Source organism: Phoca vitulina, unplaced genomic scaffold, assembly GCF_004348235.1.
Source record: "Phoca vitulina isolate PV1807 unplaced genomic scaffold, GSC_HSeal_1.0 scaffold1, whole genome shotgun sequence".
Classification (NCBI taxonomy): domain Eukaryota; kingdom Metazoa; phylum Chordata; class Mammalia; order Carnivora; family Phocidae; genus Phoca; species Phoca vitulina.
The window spans coordinates 108,294,504-108,318,648 of NW_022589704.1; the positions used below are offsets into that span (position 1 = coordinate 108,294,504).

At 54.2% G+C, this 24,145-nt stretch overlaps 1 protein-coding gene across 1 annotated transcript in view; it reads right to left on the bottom strand.

Moving 5' to 3' along the window:
* The window catches only part of LIMS2 (LIM zinc finger domain containing 2), a 34,813-nt gene extending 12,889 nt beyond the window's left edge, over positions 1-21,924 (bottom strand). Inside the window, exons 1-4 of the mRNA XM_032412691.1 lie at positions 21,819-21,924; positions 4,359-4,518; positions 2,129-2,195; positions 1,749-1,869 (exon numbers count right to left, since the gene is read on the bottom strand). Of these exons, the coding sequence (XP_032268582.1) occupies positions 1,749-1,869; positions 2,129-2,195; positions 4,359-4,518; positions 21,819-21,829 (359 nt within the window). The 5' untranslated portion in view covers positions 21,830-21,924. The remainder of the gene's footprint in view (positions 1-1,748; positions 1,870-2,128; positions 2,196-4,358; positions 4,519-21,818) is intronic.
* Positions 21,925-24,145: the final 2,221 nt, after the last annotated feature.

Below are 24,145 nucleotides of genomic sequence, written 5' to 3' on the forward strand. Positions count from 1 at the left end.
TCCCTTCCCAGAACTTATCTTCGCTTCCACCCAAGAGTGACAAAGAGGACGTGAAGACAGGCTAGGCCAGGCAGCTCATGCTTTTGCCTCTGGTTCTGACAGCCCCGCGCAGGTCTGCCCCACGTGGACGCTCAAGTTCTGCATCATGGGCCTCAGAGGGCTGGCCCCGGGCCAGGAGGGTCTGAGCAGGGGCCACACTTCCTTCACAGCAGCCCTTTCCTTCCTTGAGCGCTTCCAGCCTCCCAGGGGTGGGGGCTCAGTGTGAGCTGTAGCTCAGGAGGAGAGAGGCCTCGCTCAGGCCCACACCCGGCGGGCCACCCCCGATCAGCACGGGGCCCCTGTGACACCATCTGCCCTCCACAGCCCCTCATGTAGACAACAACACGGGCTCCTGCCCAGGGGCCTACAGACACCAAGACCGACACCAAGCAACATGGAGCAGGCAAATGGGGGCGATCCCTACAGGCAGCATCCAGAGCAAGGGGTGCAGTGGCAGAGAACAGAGAAGCGACAAGGTTGGAGAGGGCGGGGGAGTCAGACACCTAGGGTGGGCGGCGATCATCTGGCACGGGGAGACCTGCTGGTCAGCCAAGGAGAAACCAGAGTTTGGTTGGGGCCTATTGTATTTGGGATGCCCAGTGGACACCACGAGGCTGAGAACCCGAGGGAAAGGTCTGGGGTGGAGGTGTACATCTGAATCGTCCAGCACATGCATGCCAATCAGAGCTCTGGGACTTTGGACAGAGATGAGGCCCACGTGCCGAGCCCCCAACGAGCCAACATGGAGAGACGGGTGGAGAGAGGTAAGTCAGAAGAGGAGAGGACCCAGCACAGGCAGGAGGCGGAGGAAACCAGGAGAACACAGGGTCCTGGGCGCCTGGAGAGCAGGCATTTCAGCAAGAAGGAAAAGCTGCCGGGAAGCCTGCCGAGAGGCCAAGAGAGGACCAGCAGTGACCCGTGGGTCTGGCAAGCAGAGGGAGGTCGTGGGGGCCGAGCAGACTGGCAGTGGGGGGCACATGAGAGGAGCCAGCGAGGGCGCTGGGACAGGCTGCAGACAACCGCGGTGGGAGGACAGCTCTGGGAGAAAGAGCACAGACTGCAGCTGGGAGCCCCGCTAGAGAGGAGGGTGGGAAGGAGCGGGACCTCGGGAGGAGCAGGGACAGGGCCTCCGTGGTGCTGGTGCGTGGGGACTGACCCAGGGAGGCACCAGGGCAGGGAGCAGGAGAGCCTTCCCCTCAGGGAAGTGGGAGGGGACGTCCTGGCTTTGGGAGGGTGGCGGGCAGAGAGGCCATGCAGGGAGAAACGAGCCCATCTTCCTGGAAGGCGAGGACTTAGTCTACCAAGGAACCCTAGCCGGGGTGCCCTGCATGTCAGAGTCAATTTGGGCCCCCCTGGCTGAGTGATCTCTCTCCAGCAGCATTTAGCCAGGGGTACATGGAAGGAGGTAGGTGGTTGGGCTCAGCGGCGAGGGGTGGCCAGGCAGTAGTGATGACCCAAAGCTCTTTGTCCATCCACTGCATCTGATGGTCCCTGCTCTGGCCACCTTCGTCCTCGCTGCCTACTGTCAGCCTGCTCCTGGGAGCATCCCCAGGCCCGGGGCAGGCCCTACTCTCTCCGGCCCCAGCCCTCACCTGTAAACCAAGGGTCTCTTAGCGGCCTTGCCAGTGGGCACAGGCCACAGGGCCCGGTGCTCACTAGGCAGTGCCTGGGTGAGGGCCCTCCTCCCACCCAGCCCCGGCCCACCTCACCTGCCTGCGTTCTTCACGAAGCCCAGGTCAGCCAGCTCCACGTCACACAGCTCACAGCGGAAGCACCCCGGGTGCCAGTTGTTGTTCATAGCCTTGATGACGCGGCCGATGATGAACTCACCTGGAAGACATTGGTCCCTGCTCACTAAGGCAGGCGTGCGCTCCCCTCCCAGCCCCCTCCCAGCCCCCTCCCAAGCCCTGCGCCCACTGGCACTCGCCTGAGCTCAGCCTGGTCCCGGGGCTCCCCTCCCAGAGCTTGGGGAGGTGATGCCTGCAGAGAGCTGGTGCTCGGAGAGGGGGTCAGGGAAGAGCACCTGTGCTCCCACCCACCTGCCCAACCCCCCAGGCGTGCAGAGGAGTGTGCTGCATCCAGCCCTTACCGCAGGATCCGCAGCACGGAGCAAACAGCATTTGGAAGTCGTGTTCGCAGTACTTCCGGCCTTCGAACTGCAAATGGGCCAGCAGAGAAAATTCAAGCAAACGCCCATTATTGCCCCCAGCTGGCCGGTCTTTGTTGGATCAGGACCCGCCCTCGGGGAGGCTAGAGAAGCACCCCAATTTGTGCAACTGCTACCGGCAGGAAGCGGGGTGCAGCACCTAACCCTCCTTCCAGAGAAGGCTTCTGGAGGAGGTGGTAAGGAGCTGGAAGACCGCAGGGGTGGAGGTGCTGAGAGGAAGGCATCCCAGAGCAGCAGGGGCAAGGCCTGGAGATGGGAGGGAATCGGCCGGAATTGGCCCTTTCCACAGGCGGGTGTGCAAAGTGAGGGGTCTCCGAGAAGCTGGGAACTGGGCAAGGCCAGTCTTCCAAAAGCCGAGGCTATTTGCACAAGATCTTGGCCCTGCTGGTGCTGGGAGCGAGCCGAGGGCTGGGATCAAGTCTGATTTATAAATGTCACTTGGCCCTATTTCCTGTGTGTCTTCTCTGTGTGAGAAGGCATTTCCCCCAGAGGCCACCAGAGACCCGGAGAGGGAAGACAGAAAGAGGGACACAGGAAAAACATGGGGCCCTGAGGGAGAACCCCAAGCCCTGCAGCCAGCAGGAGCCACTCCGGGCACCAGCCATCATCCCCATGTACCTGGGCATGATGGCCCTTGCACTAGCCCCAAGTGTGGCCAAACCCTGTCCCTGCTTTCTTCTCCCTTGACAATTTTCTTTTCTTATCAAAAAGGTCGGTTTGCCCTCTTCTCTGAAATGAGCGTCTTATTGGGCTACAACTGAATACAGCCCTACCCAGTGGCCCGTAGAGGTGGCAGGGCGTGAAATTCATTCAGCAACGACTATTTCCTGAGCACCTACTGTGCTCCAGGCTTTGTTCTAGGCACATGGCCACTGCAAACAGAGCTCGGCCTCCCCTCCCCGTGCCTCTACAGTGCGCCAGCATTTCCCAGGAGGCTGGAAGGCTCCGACGGCCAGGAGGAGCTCACACACCGCACGGCCGCCCATCTGTCGATCCCATCAGCTGTACCTTCCAAGTCTCTCCAGCCTCTGAGCCCCGGTCACCACCTCCACTGCACCTCCCACTGGTGCGCTGGTAAATGACGACCAACCAGCCCTTTGGAAGGCAGGGTCCGATCTGTAGCATTTAACAGTTTCTAAGGTGTGACTATTCCTGCCACGGACAATGTCAAGCTCCCAACAGGACAGCAGCATGGAGTTCAGCTATGTGAGGCAGCCATCAGGGTACGGTTTCCACCACCCAGGTATAATAGACAAATAACCTCGAAGGCATAGATGATAGGAAAACGTAATAAAGTAATTGGGAAGTGGTGAGTTTTGAGTATGTGTTACCCTTGTTTTCAATAAAATTTTATCTCCCTGTACATTTATATAACTTAATTTTTACTAAGAGTTATGTTTGCCCACGAGCTGGCAAGTTTATTGAAAATTTAAACAATCTGCTCTTACGAGCCACTATGGCCCGATCTAGACAACTTCGCTTGATCTGGATTTTTTCAGTAATCCAGCTTCTGGCCCCACCTGTTCTCCAGCTTCTGTGCCTGCCCACATTAGTCTCTCCCCAGCACAGCAAGGAGAGCGGTCCTTTTCAGATGTCAGACAGACTGCCTCCTGCTGCACCTCAAATTCCCTGCATGCTCTGACCTCAGGGCCTTTGCACTTGACTGTTCTCTCTACTGAGTGCTCTTCCTACAGATGTGTGCATGGCTCCCTCACCTCCTTCAGGTCTGCTCAAACATCACCTTCCCTGACCACCCACCCTCCTCACCCTGAGAGCCTCTATACCCAGAGCACTGAGCACCATCTGATATACCATATATTTATTCTGTTCACTGTCTGATCCCAAAGGAGGGTATGTGCCACCAGGGCAGGGTGTTTGCAACCCGTGGCCTCCCAGAGTCTACCCAGAGGAGGCTGGATGAATGGTGACTCTCCTTCAGCACCCATAGCCACCAGGGGGGCCCTGTTCACACCTCATACGTGAGGATGCGCCCCCAAAGTGCAGCAAGCTTAAGACCTGGCATGACTGCCCATCAGTCACCAGTCAGGACCACGGCTGGGCACAGCCCACAGGCTCTTAGAACGCAGGCTCTGAGCTGGTGGGGGATTTGGGCTCCAATACGGCAGTCCGGCCGGGGGTCCTGGGTCCTCACCTCGTAGAAGAGCCCCTCGGGGAAGGGCCGGAAGCACTGGGCACACACGAAGCAGTGCTCGTGGTACAGCTCTCCGTTGCTGTTGACGATCCGCTCGGCAGGGGCGAAGCGCGCCTGGCAGCGCTGGCATACCGCGTTGGCCAAGGCGCTGGACATGTTGCTGCGGGAAGAAGGAACGAGAAGGTCAGGACTGCGGAGGGGCAAAGACAAGCAAGCCTGGAGGGCTGCACTCAAGGGGCACGCTTCCCTCCTTAAAAAGCTAAAATGTTCCCCAGCGTAAGGAAAATCGCTGTTCTCGCCCTGATGACAGTCTTGGCGCTGTGGGGACTCAGCAACACGCAGTCGGGGCCAAGCTGCCTGGCACCGGCTCGGCTCAGCCTGCACAGCTACCCTGCAAATCCGCCGAAGGTTCTGTGCGCCACGGGCATCCTAAGTGCCAGCGCACACCAGGGGCTACAGTATGTATTCCCAGACGACAACCCTACTAGGCCAACACAGCATCCCCATTTTACAGATGGACAAGCCAAGGCCTGCAGAGAGTTAGTGTCCTTCCCGAGGGCCACAGTGGGTGGAGGCAAAGCCTGGATTAGAAACCAGCACCCCTCCAGACTCTAAAGCCCCCATCTTTCCGCCACGCCCTGCAGCCCCCAGGCACTTCCATGGAGCATCAGACGCGGCCGGGCCATAGCCAGGCACACACCGGTCAGAGCAGCGAGGGCTCAAGAGCGGCACTCTCACAGTGGCCTGGGCTGTACCTCACTCTCTGGGTCTAGACTCCCAGCCATGGAAAGACCATGAGATGGGTGAGAGGCCAGTTAGATGAGGGACACGTGTCGGCACTCAGCTCATGCCTGGCCCACAGTAAGCCCCCACGAAGGACGGTGCAGCAGTTGCCAACGTCTCTGCTTGGTTCCCAGGCTGCTCAGTCTTCATCATGCTGGCCCATGTGTTGGGGTGTCTGTGGCCACCTCAGCTCCCTCTCGTGCCTCCTATCGCCTCGTCTCAGGGAACCAGAGTCTCTCAGGTATAGAATTCACCCAGGCACAAATCAGTAGCTCTGTAATCCACTCGTTTAATCCCTGAGGCAACCCTCCCCTCCAGATGAGAGACCTAAGGCTCAGAGAGGTTAGGCAACTTGCCCAAGCTCACACAGCAGATGACAGAGTCCAGATTTGAACCCAGATTGGTCGGACTGCAATGGCTCTTTCCTCTGCACCAGGAGTTAGTTGCAAATCACCTGCCCCCAAAGAAACATATAACCACCCTACCATGGAGAAGGTGAGAGTGTGACTCTTTGGGATAGGAGCAGGCTGGGAGCAAACCTCCTCATCCAGGGTGGGCAACGCCGTCCCTGGGGTAAGTGGCAGGCTTCCTTTTGGGAGGAGTAGAGTCCAAACTGAACCACAAGGGGAAATGCCCACACTGCGCCAGACACATGCTGAGGGGCCCCGAGGCGTGGCCCGGAAGAGCTGTGTCGTCGGACTGGCAGCCTCTATGACCTTCCAACATGCTGATGCCCGATGCCTTTTGTTATACGGGTAGCAAACAGTCTCAAGTGTCACCCCCGACAGATGGGTGGTGGCTGCCTGGATATCTGGGCAAAGCAGGACAGTCAGGCTCAGCAAGGAGAGATGCAACCAGCTGGCAATGTCAGGTAGGCACACAGAGTGACTGGACACAAGCTGCCTGCTCCTGAGAATGTCTTTCCAGCCTGTCCTGCCTGCTGGGGTATGAATCCCATCCCTCCCTGGCTGCCCCAGCATTGAGAGGAGTTCTCGAGTGAGTGAAGCTCTGGCTGGGGTGCTCAGGTGTCCGTCCTAAGCAGGATGAGCGCAGGAGGTGGGAGAGGGCTCTGCCGGCCCGGGGTCCGGGTGTGGGCTAGGGACAGTGGGTCTAACAGGGCTGCTGGCGCACACACTGGCTGAAGCTGGGCTGGGGGCCCCAAGCAGGACGCCCTCTCTGTTCAGCCTGGGAAACCATGTGGCAGGGAGGGGCAGGGCCAGAGGGCTCTTCAGAAGCCTTGCCAGGCACTGCTGCATGTCTCAGCCTGCCCTCAGGTGTGTCTTGGGGACCAAAACCACCTTCTCTGTCCACGTACTGGCCACCGGTGCAAGGAAGTAGGAAGGTGGCAGGAAGAGTCAGGCAGAGCCCAAGATGCAAGGGAGGGTCTGCACGAAGCAGCCACCCCCGCCCAACACACACCCTGCGCCCTCCCCAACACCCTCCACAAGGTGGGCCAGACGCGGCTGACGAGCTACTGCCTAAGCCGCCACAGAGGGCTGGGCTCACCCGTCAACACAGGCATGCTTTCCCACTGGAGAGCCCTGTGAGTCTAGTGGCCTTGTCCTCCCACAACACACACCCAAGGTGGTGGAAGGAAGTTCCAACTCCCGGCTGTGCACAAGACCTTGCTGGTCTTGGAGAAGTGAGAAATCAACAGGAAATCCTGTGACTCTGGATCTGGAATTCCCCACTCAAAGGAACCAGAAAATGAAGCCAAAACAAGGATTCAAGTCCAGCCCCCAGGCTTTTGGATTGCGGCTTAAACCCAGAGCCCTGGGTCCTAACAAGTGAGTGCCGGCAGAGCCCCTGTGCCTCCCAAGGCCCCTTGCCCTCTGGCCCCCAGTGGGGCTGATGCAACTCCCACCTCCACTCGCTACCGCTGCCGAAGGCTGCCTTCTCTGCCAAAGCCACACCTCCTAGGTGGCCCACCCGCACAGCCACTGTCACTCGCTTGCTGCTAGCCCAGACACTTGACCAGCCTTCAACCGTTCCGCCCTTGTAAGTAGACCCTCTGTTCAACTCTCCCCTGTGATTCCATCTCACGGTGACTGCGTTCCTGGCCAGGGCCCTAAAAGATACCACCCCCACAGCAGCCTGCCACTCCCTACCTTCCTGTTCATCTTCACCTGGTCCCCTAAGCAGAGCAGCTGGTCTTTAACTGGTCTGTGTCTAGCTCCCCGGCTGGGTCCCTGGGCACCTCGGACTGAGGATTTTGCCATCTGTCCCCTACATGCCTTGCACAAACCCTGGCAGAGGAAGGTGGGGTGTGGAGGGGACCACACACTGGCCGCCCCAGCCCAAGTCCTGGGGGGCAGCAGCACCCCCAAGGCACTCCTGGGACTGTATCCCCACGCCACCCTGCTCGGGCCCACGGACAACACTCCAACCCACTGGCCTAAGACAGACGGATGGACAGACACGCAAATGTGCCTCACAACTAAACCATGTCGCCGTCAGAGAAATGCCAGCCATCTCCTGCAGGAGGCGATGACACAAGAGGGGGCTCCGGGCTCACGCCTCCATGTTGAATCCTGATAGCGCCCGCCATCAGCTGGGGGACCTGGAGAAGGGTAGCAGCTTCTCTGGGCCTCATCTGCAGAGAGGTGCGCCCGGGTACCAATCACCGCCTCACGGAGCCGGGGTGAAGAGCTCACAGCGTGCAGCGCCGTGAGCCCAGCGCCAGGCAGGCTAAGCACTGGGTAGAGACCTCTGGTTTCCCTGCAACTCTGGGAGCCTTCCAGAGCACCTCCTCCCCAGCCCAGTGCTGGGGAAGGCCTGCAGCTTGCCTGCGCTCCCTGCCAGAGGGCAAAGGGTGGGAGACATGGACATTCCACATCCTCCTTCACACATTCCAGCCAAGAATGGGGAGCACAAAGTCAGCCTAGTTATTCCCCCAAGGAGACCCCACCATCCTGCCCCAGCCGGATGACACTCACGCTGCCGAGGACATGGCCGGTGACCAGAGGGTGTACAAGAGCACGCCGTCTCATGCCTCTTCTCCAGCCCTTCCCAGCACCCCAAAACACTCTCAATCCTGAAAGCGCGATACAAGCCAGTTTGTGAGCTCATGCAAGATGTCACTGGCTGATGTCACCGAACTTTACAATGACTGGGGTGGGGTGGGGGGGCCCTCTCTGCTCCCACTGCTTATGAGGAGAGGTTGCTGGTTCCAGATAAGGAAACTGAAGTACAGAGAGGATCAGGAAGCTGCTAAGGGTCACACAGGATGGACCATGTTCTCTCCTGTCCCCTCAGCTCGTGGTGGCTTTACACAGGCACAGCCATTCAAGACTCTCCGTTGTTTGTTTGGGTTTTTTTAACAACCCTAGACCCTGGGGTGCCTGTGTGGCTCAGTCGGTTAAGTGTCTGCCTTCGGCTCAGGTCATGATCCTGGGGTCCTGGGATCGAGTCCCGCATCGGGCCCCCTGCTCCGCGGGGAAGCCTGCTTCTCCTTCTGCCTCTCCCCCTGCTCGTGTTCTCTCTTTCTTTCTCAAATAAATAAATAAGATCTTTTAAAAAAAAGAAAGAAGAACAACCCTAGACCCTGCCCCACTCCAGCCTCACACCCATCTGAGCCTAGAGAGAGAGGGGGAGGGCCTGGCAACAGGCAGGGGCCACCACAGGGGTCCGTTCACACTTAAGAATGAGGCAGTGTTACCGAGGCCACACCGCCTGAGCAGCGATCAGTCCGACGCGGGAGCTGCACGGCCGGGCAGACCAGGCTGCCCACCTGGCTCAGGTGCGGCCGTGTGCTCTGCCTCAGGGCACTCCCTGAACCTGGGCCTCCTCATCTGTAAAATGGACTAGCAACAGCTACCTCGGGGGCCGCCTGGGAGGATTCAGTGAGGTGACACCTGCGAGCGCGGCCCATAACAGCCCCATAACTGGCAGCCAGTCGCAGTCCCCCCCACCCCGCACCCCCCGCGCCTTCATCTGACACATCTTTACTGAGAACCTGGTCTGTGGCCGGGGCCCCCTCCCTGCCACCCCCTCATGAGGGTACCCGGCTGCACGCAGGAAACAAGAATCGACACCAAGCCAGGCCCACCCTCAGCCTCGGGAACACTGGAAAATTACATGCTGCCTCGGGCTGCTGCACACAAGGCACTGACCATCCGAAACATCTTCCCAGCCTGTTTGGAGCCTGTGGGACACGGCTTCTCCCGCAGCCCCAGCCGTACCTCTTTGCTCGGGCAGCTTCACTGACTCGGAAGCAGGTGCGCTTTAAAACCGTCCCGCGGATGACAGAGGGCTGAGGGACGGCACAGGCCAGCAGTTCACAGAAAAATAAAGACAAGTAGCACATAAACACATGTGCCTGCATGCAGGGGACTTTCCTGAAGCCTGATTTTCATGACCACGCCCACGTGCCCTCCTTGCATCTTGGCCTTGTCTATACCATGAAATCTTTCTCCAGCATGGCCTCTGGCCTCTCACTGCCCTGGGAGCCATACCACACCCTCACTCCACGAGTGTCCAAGGACATCCAGAGGCCTACCGGTGAGGGGTCCCCTTCCAGCACTGCCACGCTCAGGTGAGTTTCTTGGCGCCCTGAGCCTCAGGCTCCCCACCTGAGCAATGGGCTTGTCCGGTCCCCATCCTGGTGCATAAGGGGACTGCCATCCCGGGTGTGCAACAGGGGCGGCTCAGCAGCCTGTGTTCCCCGCTCCGCCCCCACCCCCGCCCCCCACCAATGCTCTGCTCCTTGCTCTGTCCTTTGCCCCAGATGTCTCTGGTAGCTCAGTCCTAATTACCTCTCCAGTAGGCTGTTCTGACCATGGGGACACAGTGAGCTCAGAGCAGGCTGGATTTTCCCCACGTAGCATTAGCCCCCTGGACTTCCTTTCTTCCCTGGGTCCTCCAGGTCCCCCCTCGCCTCTGTCACTGCTACTCCCTGTCTCTTCCCTGACTCCCCACCCCCTCCTCCCAACCTCAGGTCCTCTCCCACTGTTCCTCCCCCACCTCCTCCTCTGGGGCTGCACCCGTCATTTCCATGCCAATGACCCTAAGTTCACAGCCCTCATCACTCTCTCCCCAACTTTCTACTAGAAGTTTCCACCCCGATGGCCCCTGGGGCCCAGCCCCCAGCCCCTGACACCCGCACTAGTGGCTCCACCACCATCTCCATGCCCTCCCGGACCCTCCCCACCCCAAGTTAACTCATCTCCTCAGATGCCCTGAGCTGCACCCTGAGCCCACAGGCTCCCCTTCCTGCCCCAAAGGAGGCTTTCATCAATTGTCTACACTGGTAATTCTCCATGAGATAAAGCAGTTCAGATTTTAGAGTCAGTCCAAACTGGCTTCAAATCACAGCGTAGGCATTTTTGGATGGGTGAGGATGGGTGATGTCCAGCAGGTCCCTCCACCACTCAGTTTGCTCATCTCTAAAGTGGCAATGAAACGATCCCAGTCTGAACGCAGTAATGGGATTTCCATGGGACAACCTAACTCTAACACCCCATTCTCAGCGTCCTGCCCAAGAATGTTGATCCCAGGTGACATCAAGCCCACCAGACGAATCGCACCCTACCCCCAACCTTATCACCAACCCCGGCGCTGTCCCCACGCCCCGGGCGGACGGGCTCCTGCCGTCGGAAGGGCCAAGCCGGGTGTCCGAGGAAAGGCCGGCAGCCACAGCTTTCCGGCCATTGTCCCCGCCGACCCCGCCCGGCCCTGGCCACCTACCCCGGCGCGGCGGGCGGCGGGCTCTGCCGGTGCTGGCGCCGCCGGTAGAGCCCCGACGCGGCGAGGGCTCCCAGCCGGGCTGCCATGGTGCGGGCCTCCTCCTCCGGTTGCGGGGCGGCCCTGCTCCGACGGACCCGCGACCACCCCGGCCTCGGGCGTCAGAGGCGGTGGCGAGAGCGGCAGGGCGCCCGGCAGCCACCTCCGGCCAAGCCCCGCGCCGGCGACCGGACAGGCCAGCATGCAGGGGGCGCCTCTCCCCCCACTCCCTCTGGACAGGAGCTCACGTTACACACTGCGATCTCCAAAGGGCAGCGGAGTCAACTCCAAATAGAAAGGATATTGTTCGTGCGGCGGGGGCAGCACAGTGAAATGAGAGGCTGGCGGGGCTGGGTCCAGGCTGGGGAGGTGACTCGCTGGGAAGGTCCCAAACAGCACTGAGGTGAGGTCAATAGTGGCAGGCCAGGATGCCCGGAGGTCCTGGCTCAGAGGAGCCTGAGAGGGAACCCTAAGCCCCCTGACATGCTGATGATGGACTCTTGGCTGAGGAGGGCAGTATGGGACTGATCTGGTTTAGGAATCCTAGAAAACAGTTAAGAAGCTGGTGAGGAAGTCCCACACACATGCCCACCTTCTGCCTTGTTCCCTTCCCTGAGAGCCTGCGCTGCAAATGCCACCTGGAAACCCAGACCAGGGCAGCCTTGGTCCCCTGGATCCGACCAACAAATTGCCAAGCACCCAAAAGAGGTCCATGCTGTCAAAGCTCAGAGAACAGGTTATCCCCCAACTTGTCGGGAAAAGCAGAAGCAGCAGAGTTTGATAGAAGACCGCCAGGAAGGCATGATTTCCATGCATTTTTACCTAAAGAGATCAGCAGGGTTATTGTGATCCAAGTGCAAACACCCAAGGTCAGCGTCTGAGTTGTGGCCACGGCTGGCGGAGCGGGCACTCTGGTCAGCAGTAAAATAAGGATCCAGAGCACTCACAGAGATTTTTAACACTGATTCCATTTCCCTGAAAAACCTTTCTAGTAAAGTCAGAAAATATGAGCAGTATCTTCCTCTGCCTTTCAAAAGAAAAAAACAGTAGCTATCATTCTGAACAGCGGGGTCCTCCTACACTGGGGTGGAGGGAAACTTTGGAGAGGATCCATTGGCACTCAGATGCCGGGCCCACATACCAAAAAGCATACCTCATCCAGCAAATCCAAACTCATTAACCATCCTGGGGGTCAGCTCCAAAACACAGCCAGATGACCACAAGCATTGGGTGCAATATAACTTATAAATGCAGCTCGATTCCAAAAGTACCAAGCACTGATCAATTCAACAAATATTTTTTTAAAGGTGGCTGTAGGGGCAAAAGGGCATAGAGAGGCTGGGGTTGGAGGAGCCAACAAGGACAAAGATCACCTCCTACTCTCTGATGTGGATAGCTGAATGCTTAAGAAAGCTAACTAGAAAGTTTTGTTATAGCATCTTGAAGTCAATGCCCCAGGGCCTGGGCCCCTCCTACCAGCCCCACTCAGCCCCTCCCATGGGGAAATTCTGAACTCTGGAACCCAGAACTCACCAAGAGCCACAATTTCATTTAAGAAGGGAACATTTATTTAGGGTTTCTGCAATTGCAGGTAAACCAGAGACAGAGGCTATAGCCACAAGTGTTTTGTGCATCATAATTTGTAAATGAAGTTCAAGTCCAAGGTTACCGAGCACTAATCAATTCAACAAATATTTACTATAAAAGGAAGTACCAGGGGCTAGAAATTGAGAAAGGAAATTAGAGTCTGATTGAGCCCAAATCCCAAATCTCTGTACAGCCTTGTGGCCCAGCCCCCCAGTTCTGCAACCTGTCTTGCAGAAGTGGGTGTCAGAGCCATGCAGGTGTCCCCAGCCAGCACTCTGGCTCCAGAGGACAAAGTTGTAGAAACATAATAAGAATGATATCAGTATAAATGGCAGAGTAAGAAACTTTGAAATTTTGTCCCTCCATAAAAACAATGAAAAAACTAGCAAAAATTTTTTGGAACTCTGTCAAATAACCACAGTTTTGCAGTAACCCAGGGGCATTTGGTCAAGAATTTTGGTAAGAACAGTGAGCTTTGTGGTGTTTTAACTAATCCTAGCCCATGACCCCTATACCATAATTCCATGGCTGCCTTGAAAAATAACATCCCACATTCCCAGTAATTAAGAAGCAGACAGAGCTGGAGCTCCTTCAAAACTTCATTCTCTGGAAGACTCCATTTGAAAGTCTTGTCCTTTTGTGACCTCACTCACACATACCCAATGCTAAAAGCCTCTCTTAGGGGGTATTTTCCAAATAGCCTACTATGGTAGTTGCCTATGGTATCATAGCTATCATCGCCATGGGCAACGGACAACAGTGAGAGCAACAACAGACTAATCAAAAGCTTAAAGGGAAAAACTGAGGAATGGGATGTCCTTAGGGGCTTTGAAAAGGACCAACACATTCCTGGGACTCTAGAAGGCCACGCAAAAGCCCAGGACTGCTTGCATGCTCAGGGAAGAACTAAGAAGGTCCTAAGCTCTCACTTCTGACTGACCTTCAGGCTTGTGTAAGCAGGAGTGAAGGCTAAGGCAGAGTTGTAAACTGCCCAGTTGAATGCTGAAGGTGGGCCCCAACATACGCTTTGTGCCCTCAGCAAAGATTGAAAGGCTTATTGCTTTCAGGCATTGAGGGAAATCTTTGTCCAGCCATTAGCTGGCCACTAAACTAACCAAGCAGAGACTCCAGTGGTCACAAATGACAGAGATACAGACTTTACAGAATTAGATCAGAAAAGTCACTAAACGGGCACCGGGGTGGCTTAGTCAGGTAAATGTCTCCTTTGGCTCAAGTCATGATCTCAGGGTCCTGGGATCAAGCCCCACATCGGGCTCTCCACTCAGCAGCAAGTCTGCTTCTCCCTCTCCCTCTGTGATCTCTCTCACTCACTCTCTCTAATAAATAAAATCTTTAAAAAAATAAAATAGAAATTAAACTTTAAAAAAAAAAATTTAAAAAGAAGTCACTAAACAAACAAACAAGTAGCAACAACAAACTGAGGAGTGGGGGAGAATCTGATCTCAGAATTGCCACATATTATTTGAAATGTCCAGTTCTCAGCAAAAAATTATAAGACATACAAAGAAATGAAAAAGTGTGACCCTTCCACAGAAAAAAAGAGCAATCAACAGAAACTGTCCCTGAGGAAGCCCAAATATTAGACTTAACTAGACTTTAGATCAGCTATTTTAATTATGTTCAAAGAACTAAAGGAAACCATGTCTAAAAAACTAAAGGAAAGTATGAGAATGATATCTCACCAAATGGAGAATATTGATAAAGAGATAGAAATTATTAAATGGGACCAAATAGAAATTCTGCAGTTGAAAAGAAATACTAAAACGAGTCCTTCAGGATGAAATTAAAAGACACTAGGCAATAATTTGAATCCACATGAAGAAATAAAAAGCAGCAAAGTATATTTAACCTTGACATAGTAAAGGTAACTATATAGATAAAAATAAAAGACAATATAAATGTACTTTTTATTTATCAACCCATTTTTCCCATCTGATTTAAAAACAACAACATAATGAAATAATTTAATACAAAAGAAGGCAATAATAGTGTAGGAGTTGAGAAACAAAAAAGACATAAGATATATATAAAAGATAGTAAATGGTAAATGTAAAATAATTACATTAAATGTAAATGGATTAAACTCTCCAATTAAAAGTCAAATTAGCAAATGGAATTTTTTAAAAAAACATGATCTACCTATATGATTTCTATAAGAGATTCACTTTAGGCAAAAACACAAATAGTTTGAAAGTAAAAGTATGGAAAAGATATACCATGCCAACAGCAGCTAAAAAAGAACTGGAGTGGCTATCTATACTAACTTCAGACAAAATAGACTTTAAGACAAAAATTGTTACAAGAGCAATAAAGGAACTTTTATAGGGATAAAAGCATCAATCCATCAAAAATAAATAACAAGTATAAACATATATGCACCTAATAATGAACTCAAAATACTTGGAACAAAAATTGGTAGAATGAGAGAAAAATAGATAATTTAGCAATAATAGACATGCCAATACTCCACTTTTTTTTTAAAGATTTTTACTTATTTATTTGAGAGAGAGAGAGAGAGAGCACGAGCGGGGGGAGGGGCAGAGGGGCAAAGGGAGAGGGAGAAGCAGACTCCCTGCTGAGCAGGGAGCCCAATGTGGGACTTGATCCCAGGACCCTGAGATCACAGGACCCTGAGATCATAACCTGAGCCGAAGGCATACGTTTAACTGACTGAGCCACCCAGATGCCCCAAAACTCAACTTTCTTAATGGATAGACTAAATTACACAAAAGCTAAGCAAGGATATAGAAGGCATAAACTACACCTAAAAGACATCTATAGGACACTCCACCCATCAATAGTAGAACATACATTCTCAAGTGTACATGGAACATTCTCCAGGGTAGACCATATGCCAGGCCATAAGAAGAGCCTCATGAAACTTAAAAGGATTGAGATCATGGAAAGCATATTCTCAGATCACAGTGGAATAAAATCACTAATCAATAATAAAAGGAAATTTAGGAAATTTACAAATATGTGGAAATTAAACAATACACTCCTAAAGAACTGCTGAGTCAAAGAAGAAAACAAGGGAATTTGGAAAAGACCTTGAAATGAAAACACAACACACCAAAATTTATGAGATGCAGCTCAAGCAGTGTTCGAGGAAAATTTATATTTGTAAATAGGTGTATGGTTTTAACTATAGTTATTTATAGTTGTATAATAGGGGTGCCAGGCTGGCTCTGTCAGTAGAGCATGTGACTCTTGATCTTGGGGTCATGAGTTCAAGCCCCACGTTCGGCATGGAGCCTACTTTAAAAAAATAGTTGTATAATAGTCAAATAGTTGTATAGTACAAAATAGCTTTATAGTTATATATTTTTTAAAAATCTCAAATTAATAACTTAACCTTCCACCTTAAGAAACCAGAAACAGAAGAGTAAACTAAACTCAAAGCAAGCATAGGGGAGGAAACAATAAAGATTAGAGCAGAAATAAGTGAAACAGAGTTTAGAAAAAAAACTTACTAGCCAGGTGCACCAAAACAGTCTGGTACTGGTACAAGGACAGACACATATATCAATGGAATAGGATTGAGAGTCCAGAAATAATCCCACGCATCCATGATCAATTGATTTTCAATGAGACTGCCAAGACAATTTAATGAGGAGAAATAGTTTTGTCAAAAAATGATACTATGACCATTGGGTAGCCACATGCAAAAGAATGGTTTTAAACCCTTACTTCAGGCCATGTATATAAACTGACTCACAGTGGGTTGAAATCCAAAATATAAGAGTTAAAAGTATAAACTCTTAGAAGAAAACATAGGTATAAATCTCCATGACCTTGGATTAGGTAACACTTCCCTCGATATGACACCAAAAATTCAAGCAATCAAAGAATAAATAGATAAATTGGATTTCATCAAAATTTGAAACTTTTGTGCATTAAAGGACACTATCGAGAAAGTTAGAAGACAATCCACAGAATAGGAGAAAATATTTGCAAATTATATATCTGGTAAGTGTCTACATAAAAAACTCTTAAAATCCAACAATAAAAAGACAACCCAATTTAAAAATAGGGAACGAATCTGAATAAACATTTCTCCAAAGAAGATAGACCAGTGACCAATAAGTACATGGAAAGATGCCCAACATGACAAATTGTTACGAAAATGAAAATCAAAACCACAATGTGGGGCGCCTGGGTGGTTCAGTCGGTTAAGCATTTGCCTTCCGCTTAGGTCATGATCCTGGAGTCCTGGGATCAAGCTCTGAGTCCAGCTCCCTGCTCAGCAGAGAACCTGCTTCTCCCTCTTCTCCCTACTCATGCTCTCTCTAACTATCTCTGTCACTATCTCTGTCCCTCTCTCTCTAATAAATAAATAAAATCTAAAAAAAAGCACACACACACACAATGTGCTACCACTTCACACTCACTGAAACAAACAATAAGTGTCAGTGAGGGTGTGGAGAAAATTAGAACCCTCCCCATTTCTTGGTGGGAATGTAAGGTACGCAGTTACTCAGAAAACAGCTTGGCAATTCCTCAAAAAATTTCACATAGAATTATTATATTATCTAGCCATTCCACTCCGAAGTATATGCTCAAGAGACTGGAAAATATATATAGAAATGTTCACAGCAACATTATTCATAAAAGCCAAAATGTGGAAACAATTCAAATGTCCACCACAAATGAACACATAGACAAAAGGTGGTATAGCCATGCAATGGAATATTATTTGCACCCCCCCAAAAGAGGAATGAAGTACTGATTCATACTACAACATAAATGCCCCTTAAAAATATTATGCTAAATGAAAGAAGCCAGGCCAAAAAAAGCCACATAATATATAGTTCCATTTATAGGAAATATCCAGAACAAGCAAATCTATAGAGACAGACAGCAGATTAATGGCTGCCAGGAGCTAGGGATTGACTGCACATGGGCATGGGGTGTCTTTTGGGGGTGATGAAAATGTTCAAGAATTAGTGGTGATGGTTGTTGCACAAATGGTGAATGTATTTAAAATCAACTGAATTGTACTCCCTGAAATAGTTATGGTATGTGAATTATATCACCAATGTCTAAAAAGCACACGTGTAGTAAAGAATACTACATAGCTTACTAGAGGCAGGGACCGAGGCCAGGGCCACCAGCAAGTTGTGAGGGAGGGCTGCCACCCTCTTGTGGCTGAGCAGTGACTGCCATCCCCAGGGCAGCCCGCAACACCACCGGGAACAGCCTCTCCACCAGAGCCAGCTTCCCCCACCCACACCTCCCGCCTTGGCTCACCAGGAGGCTGGGTCCTTCGGTACGCCTCAGATGAATGACATTTTCCAACCTTCTTACCCCATATGAAATCTGATTTTGAACGATTTTATCTTCATTTAAAACTCCAGCATCAGTGTGGACACATCTTTGGTGTTACATACATACATTCAGTCATGTCATCTTAGGGACACATTATCCTCTCGTGTAAGTATCTCATTAACATATTCACCTTATTAGGTCATCTTGAGCAAATTTTCATCATCAGGAATTTATTTTTTTAAAGATTTTATTTATTTATTCGGCAGAGAGAGACACAGCGAGAGAGGGAACACAAGCAGGGGGAGTGGGAGAGGAAGAAGCAGGCTTCCTGCTGAGCAGGGAGCCCGACGCGGGGCTCGATCCCAGGACCCTGGGATCATGACCTGAGCCGAAGGCAGACGCTTAACGACTGAGCCACCCAGGCGCCCCCATCATCAGGAATTTAACAGATTTGAATAAACAGAACAAGGAGAGTTAAGGTGCCTCCCTCTGTCCGCCCTACTCGGAAATGAAGACCTAAGGAACACGCACGTCCGAATGCACACGTGACAGATGGAGCAGAGCCAACCAGTGTAGCTTGAGAGGGGGGACAGCCACGGTGCGTGGAAAGCCCGGCCCCTCTCCACGGAGCGGGGGAGTGGGGGGCAGGCCAACTCGCCCCAGGCCCCACGTGCTGACTGCTGAATTTTCAGGAATTTCGTGAACCGGTTAGCGTCATGTTGGTAGTGTGAAGTGAGCTGAGGTGGGGGGTATTTTCAGCCTGGGATTGGACCCACTACAGATCAGGCCCTCCGTCCGCCACGGCACTGCACTCGCAGGGTCGGAGTCAACTCCGGAAGCAGAGGGTAAGGGAGGAGGTGAGCGGTCACCGGGGGTACCGGGCCTGGCCTGGGGCTCAGGGACCAGCTGTGCGGCACTCGTCATCTGCTTCACACGGCTCCATGCGCTGCTCCGAGGGCCCTGGCTGCCACCCTAGCTACACCTCAGCTCTGCCGCCAAGGGGGCCGCTGGGCATGCTCCTGAGGAAGGTGGGGAGCGAGCGGTTGAGAGCACTGTGGAGGGCGGGGATGCGGGTGGATGTGAGGACAGGGATCTATCTAGCAGCCCCACTCGGCACAGTCCCCAGCTCGGGATCTGGCGCGCGGCAGCCTCTGCAGACGACGGGTCACGTGGTGGGAGGGACCCCACCCTACAGCAGGCCAAGCCACTGAGCTCACCGGCTGTGGGCGCCATGTCCCAGGCTGCACTTGGAGGAGTGCCTCCTGACAGGCTGGATCCCCGAGCAGGGGCGTGCCCTGCCTGGGTCCTAACATCCTCCCTGTGGATCAGTGGTGATGTCAAAGGTCCCTTCAGCTGGGACAAAGCCTTGGGTGTTTTTAAGATCCAGAGTCTTCGGGCCGCACGCCAGGGCTGAGTTTCCATCCCACAGCATGGCCCCTCCCTAACCACACCCATGCTCAAGACCTCGCTTACCCTTCTCCCCCGCTCAGTCCTCTCCCAGGCTTCAGACCCTCTTATCCAGCCGCCTCCCAGTGCTTCCTCTTGGACTTGTCACAGCTCTTCAAATCCTTCGTGGCCCAAACTAGCCCCGCGCCCACGCCTGCCACCACGACTGGGCATCCTCCTGGATTCCATCCTCTCGGTCAGGTCCTCCAACTGCAGCTCCCAGACCCCCTGATCCAGCTCCTCTTCCCCATCCCCAAGGCTGCTGAGGAGGAGCCCCCCTTGTTGTGGGCCTCCTACACCACCTCTACCTCAGCAGCACCCAGAGGTGTGTTTCCAAAGTGCACCGCCGTGTACATCACTCTAGGCCCCCTCACTGGCTCTCGACTGCCCTCCCTCTGGCCTTGCCCACTCTGGTCCCGTGGGGAGCTGGCACTTCACGAAGTTGTCAGGGAGAGCCCCAGGGGTGTGTGAGGTGTACGACGAGAGGGCTGTTGCCAAAGGTCGGCCTGGTTCTAGGTCGCACGCGCGGATGCGCGGAGAACCAGGATCCCGGTGTGAGTACTATCCCGGCGTCTCATGGGGGCAGTGGATATGCAGAGGTCAAGGTGGCACGCAACGGAGTACAAATGAAACTCCACAGCTTCTGGGACAGGAAAAACCTCGCCCACCCCAATGGTCGGGTCGGACGTCCGTTCCTCAGCTGGCCCGGCCCCACGCCTGTGCTGGAGGGGGAGGCGAGCCAGTCCTGGCCTGGGCACTGCATGTGGCAGGCTGACTTCAAGGGAGGGTGTCAGTCTATGCTCCCAGACGGCTCACAGCTGCGAAAAGCAAATGAGCAGGAAAAGACACCACGAGAAAAGAAGCAAGCCACCAAAATATTCCCAAGGGCATCTCTGAGGAGTGGAACTGTGGGTGTTTTCTTTCTTTTTCTGTTCCTGGGTTTTTTCTAACTCTCTGAGATGAGCAGTGTTACTTTCACAAGGAAAAACTCTATCCAGTGTTTTCCAAGGTGCACTCTGGTCCCTGCTTCATTTGATGACCGTTATTTCTCTGGACCCCTGCAGCAAGGCAGGCTGGTCCCTGCACCCACCACCTCCCTGCCTTCCCAGCTGGTCCCTGCACCCACCACCTCCCTGCCTTCCCAGCTTCTCTTGCTGGGCTGTCGGCCGGCTGACCTGATGGTCTCCATCTGCCTGGAAGGCCCAAGGGACTCAGGGGCCACAGGACCCCTGCCCAGGGAACAGAGGTACCTCAGTCTCTGCTCTGCCTCAGCCCTGCAGGCTGTCAGGGTGGAAGCTGCCGCCAAAGCTGGCAGCGTGTGGCTCTGCCTTATTAGGGGGTTTGCTGTGCCTGAGTCTCCGCATCGCACACGTCCCACCCCCCCTCAACACTGGTCTGCACTGCTCCTGGTGCTGTCCCTGTTTCACTCTCTCCCTTTGCTGCCTCGAAAGCTCACAGGTGGGCAACCAGGCAGCTGGCAGGGGAGCCCTGCAGGCAGCGGGAAAGCCGGGGGCTGCCAAGCACACCGAAAGGGTGAGCACCGGAAGGCCGGTCGTGTCCGCAGACTCAGGCCATGATGGGAGTGGGCAGCCAAGTGCATCGGAAGCACAGGACTCACTGGGTCACAGGATACGTGCCATTTTGGGTGGTCCCAGCTGTCCTCCTACTCCAGGCCAGTGTGGCCCTGCCCTCCTGGTGACCACTCTACACATAGCCCAGGTTTAGGGCCACCACCCTGCCCTCTGTAGCTGCTCCCCATTCCTGGGCACTGCCTCTCGGAGCCCTTTTCCCTAGCAAAACCACAGGGTTTTCTTAGTCCACAAGCCACAAGTCAAAGAGCATCCTCCTGCCAGGACTTGGCTGGAAGGGGGCCACTGGGCCTCAGAGACCATCCCCTCCCACCTAGCCGTGAGTCATGCACTTGTACCCAGCCATGTTCCGGAAAGGACTGCAGAGGCCAACACTTGCCAGACACTAGTGCACATGTGACCGGCCTCCTGAGTCACTCAGCCTCTGTGGCCTCAGTTACCTCATCTGTGAAATGGCAACAGGGCCTGAGAGCCCCAGCTGGGCCAGGCCTGGGGGAATGCCCTGCCCCCACCTCACCCCAAACAGCTTGTGCTTGGGCAGAGTTCTAGCCAGGCCTTCACATAGACCCTTTACCATTTCTAAATTTTTACCATTCCTGGCTTATAGAGGAAGAAACAGAGGCTCCAAAAATGAGATCTCTGCAGGATCACACAGCTGGGGGTCAGGGAAGCTGATAGAAGCCAACAGTCCGGTTTTAAACCTTGCTTAGTTGGTTGTGACCTTGGGCGAGTGCCCGGCCCCTCTGAGCCCCGGTTCTCCGTTAGTGAGGGGTTAACTCTGTCCATCTTGGAGGGGTAGGCGGTGGGGTGGGCAGGAGCTTCACCTGCCCCTGCGGGACACCGGCGGGGGATAGGGGCACCCCGGTCCTGACAGGCAGGGCTACCCTGGCAGCCAGCCGTGGTCGAGGGGCCGGGCAGGAGGCGCGGCAGGTGGATCAGCCAGCTTCCCGGGAGAAGAGGGCAGGGGTCGGGGCGGGGGTCCGGTCCCGCAGTCCCGCCCAGACAGGCGCCCTCCCGGCCCTTGGCGTGGGTGGGGGGCTGTTACCTTCCCGTCATGGTGGCCGCGCGCGTTGAGCCCGGGGTCGCCTCGGGACCCCCTCTGACGCCTCAGCAGCCAGAAGAGCACCAGCCAGCAGGTCCCGGGCGCGGAGCAGGGAGACGCCCAAAAAAGGCCAAGAGCGGCTCCGCCCGCAGCCCAGCCCAGACCGCGAGGTGGGGGTGGAGGGGGGCGGGGGTGGGGTCCGCCCCGCCCGCGAGGTTGCGGGGGGAGTTGAAGTGGGGGCGGAGGGGTGGGCCCCGCCACTCGCGCCGTCCTAGCTCTGGGGACACCGAGCTTGGCCTGCGGCGGGCGCGGGTCACGTCCTCCCCGCCCGGGCTTCGCTCGCCACCTCCCCGGATTCCGGGCATAGTTTTCCTTTTAAAGGGAGTGAAGTTATAATAACCGCGAACGAGCCCCCCAGTCCCGCCGGGACGCCCTGCCTGGCGCTCCCCCTCCGCTGTCCCGGGCTGCCCAGGAACGTGAACACGGGCGGGGGACAGGGGATTGGAGGACATAGAGGGACGATGTAGAGACCACCTCCCCGCTGGCTCCAAGCCCTGAGTTCCCACGGCAGCCCCGAATCAGAAAGGGGGTCACCTTCACGCTTTCATTCCTCAAACAGACGCTTCTGGGAACAGACTCCCTCCCCGGGCGGGGCACTTGGGGACCCCTGGTCCGCGGGGTCCCGCCCCCAGGGAGGCCAAGGTCGAACGACGTCCCTTCAAGTCGTGAGCCCAACGGCATACTGAGATGCCAGATCAGTGCCCTCCCGGGCAAATAACCGTTTCATCCAAGTATGCGAGTAACCCCTCACCAAGCAAAAGGTACTTTACAATGAGAAAACCAAACGCCCAAGTTGGGGAGGAGAACCAAGCACTCCTCTCTATGATGAAGCACCACTGACAAGTTAGAGAGGAGCTGTTTAAAGTGACCCTGTGATACAAAACCATTTAGGGAATCTCTTCTGGGAAAATCATTTCACAAACAAAACAAAAAACCCTCAGTCTCTCGGCCTATGGGCAGGTATTTCTAGCTGGGCTGTGGAGCGTAGCTTATGATTGGAAGCAGCCCAAATATCACACTGTGAGGCCAGGACTGAGCAGCCTGATACGGTAACCCTGCTGAACATCATATTACTTCTAGCTTGGCAACAGATGAAGACTATCTAGAAATGACAGTGCAAGGTAGCAACCCACACGTAAGCGATGGAATTCGGAGTGACGTGCGGACTTACATCTACAGAAATGAGCTGGGAAAAGGCTTCTGCTCCTAAGTCGCTGGTATCTTGAAACCGGTGCAGTTGGCACTTCTTAGTTCTTTTGCAGCTGTGTCTTAGCTGATAGTGTTTAACTGTAATTCGATGGTTGACTAAGCTTCAAGTATGGATGATTTCTTGGTTCATCTGCCTCTTTAAGAAAAATGCTTTTCAGGGCGCCTGGGTGGCTCAGTTGGTTAAGCGACTGCCTTCGGCTCAGGTCATGATCCTGGAGTCCCGGGATCGAGTCCCACATCAGGCTCCCTGCTCAGCAGGGAGTCTGCTTCTCCCTCTGACCCTCCTCCCTCTCATGCTCTCTGTCTCTCATTGTCTCTCTCGCAAATAAATAAAATCTTAAAAAAAAAAAAAAAGAAAAATGCTTTTCACAGTTGCTGATGCTAGAGGCTGCGCACCAGAAATGGGCTGCCCAGCTGGGGGTTCATTGAATATTGGGGTTCTTTAGGAACCAAGAAGGATGAAAAGTAGAAAGGAGAACACCAAAGGGACCTGTTCCCTGCCTCAAGGGAAAGCCTGCGAGCCTCCTCTAGTATGCTTGCTGAGCACAGGAGGATGTGCCTGTGGCCAAACCAGAGCCCTCTGCTGCTGACCCAGCCCCTCAGCATGCCTCATCCTTGGGCCACGGGCAAGCCCAGCAAGAGCTCAGTGGCGTCTGTGGGCATCGCTCAGCTCTGCTGGAGATATGGAGGATCCAAGGCGCCATGGGCCAGCCTCCTACAGGGCAGCCAGAGGTCAAACTGGCAGGAAAGAGCTGCAGTTGTCCAGCAGTGGTCATTCACACATTCACTCACTCGGACTCATTCATTCAAGAGCAACTATGCTATTCGGGGCACTGGGGGCAAAGCAGGGAACCAGAGGACATGGGGTGGGGGACGAACAGTAAACAAAACATAGACATGACTTTAGGCAGGGACAGTGCTGCAAAGAAAAGGATAACATGGGGGGGGGGGCTTCTGAGGAGTGTCATCTGAGCTAAAACCAGAATGAGGAAAAGAGCCAGCAGGGGGAACAGCAAGGGCAGTGGCCCTGAGGTGGGACAGGCTTGGGTAGCTCAAGGGTC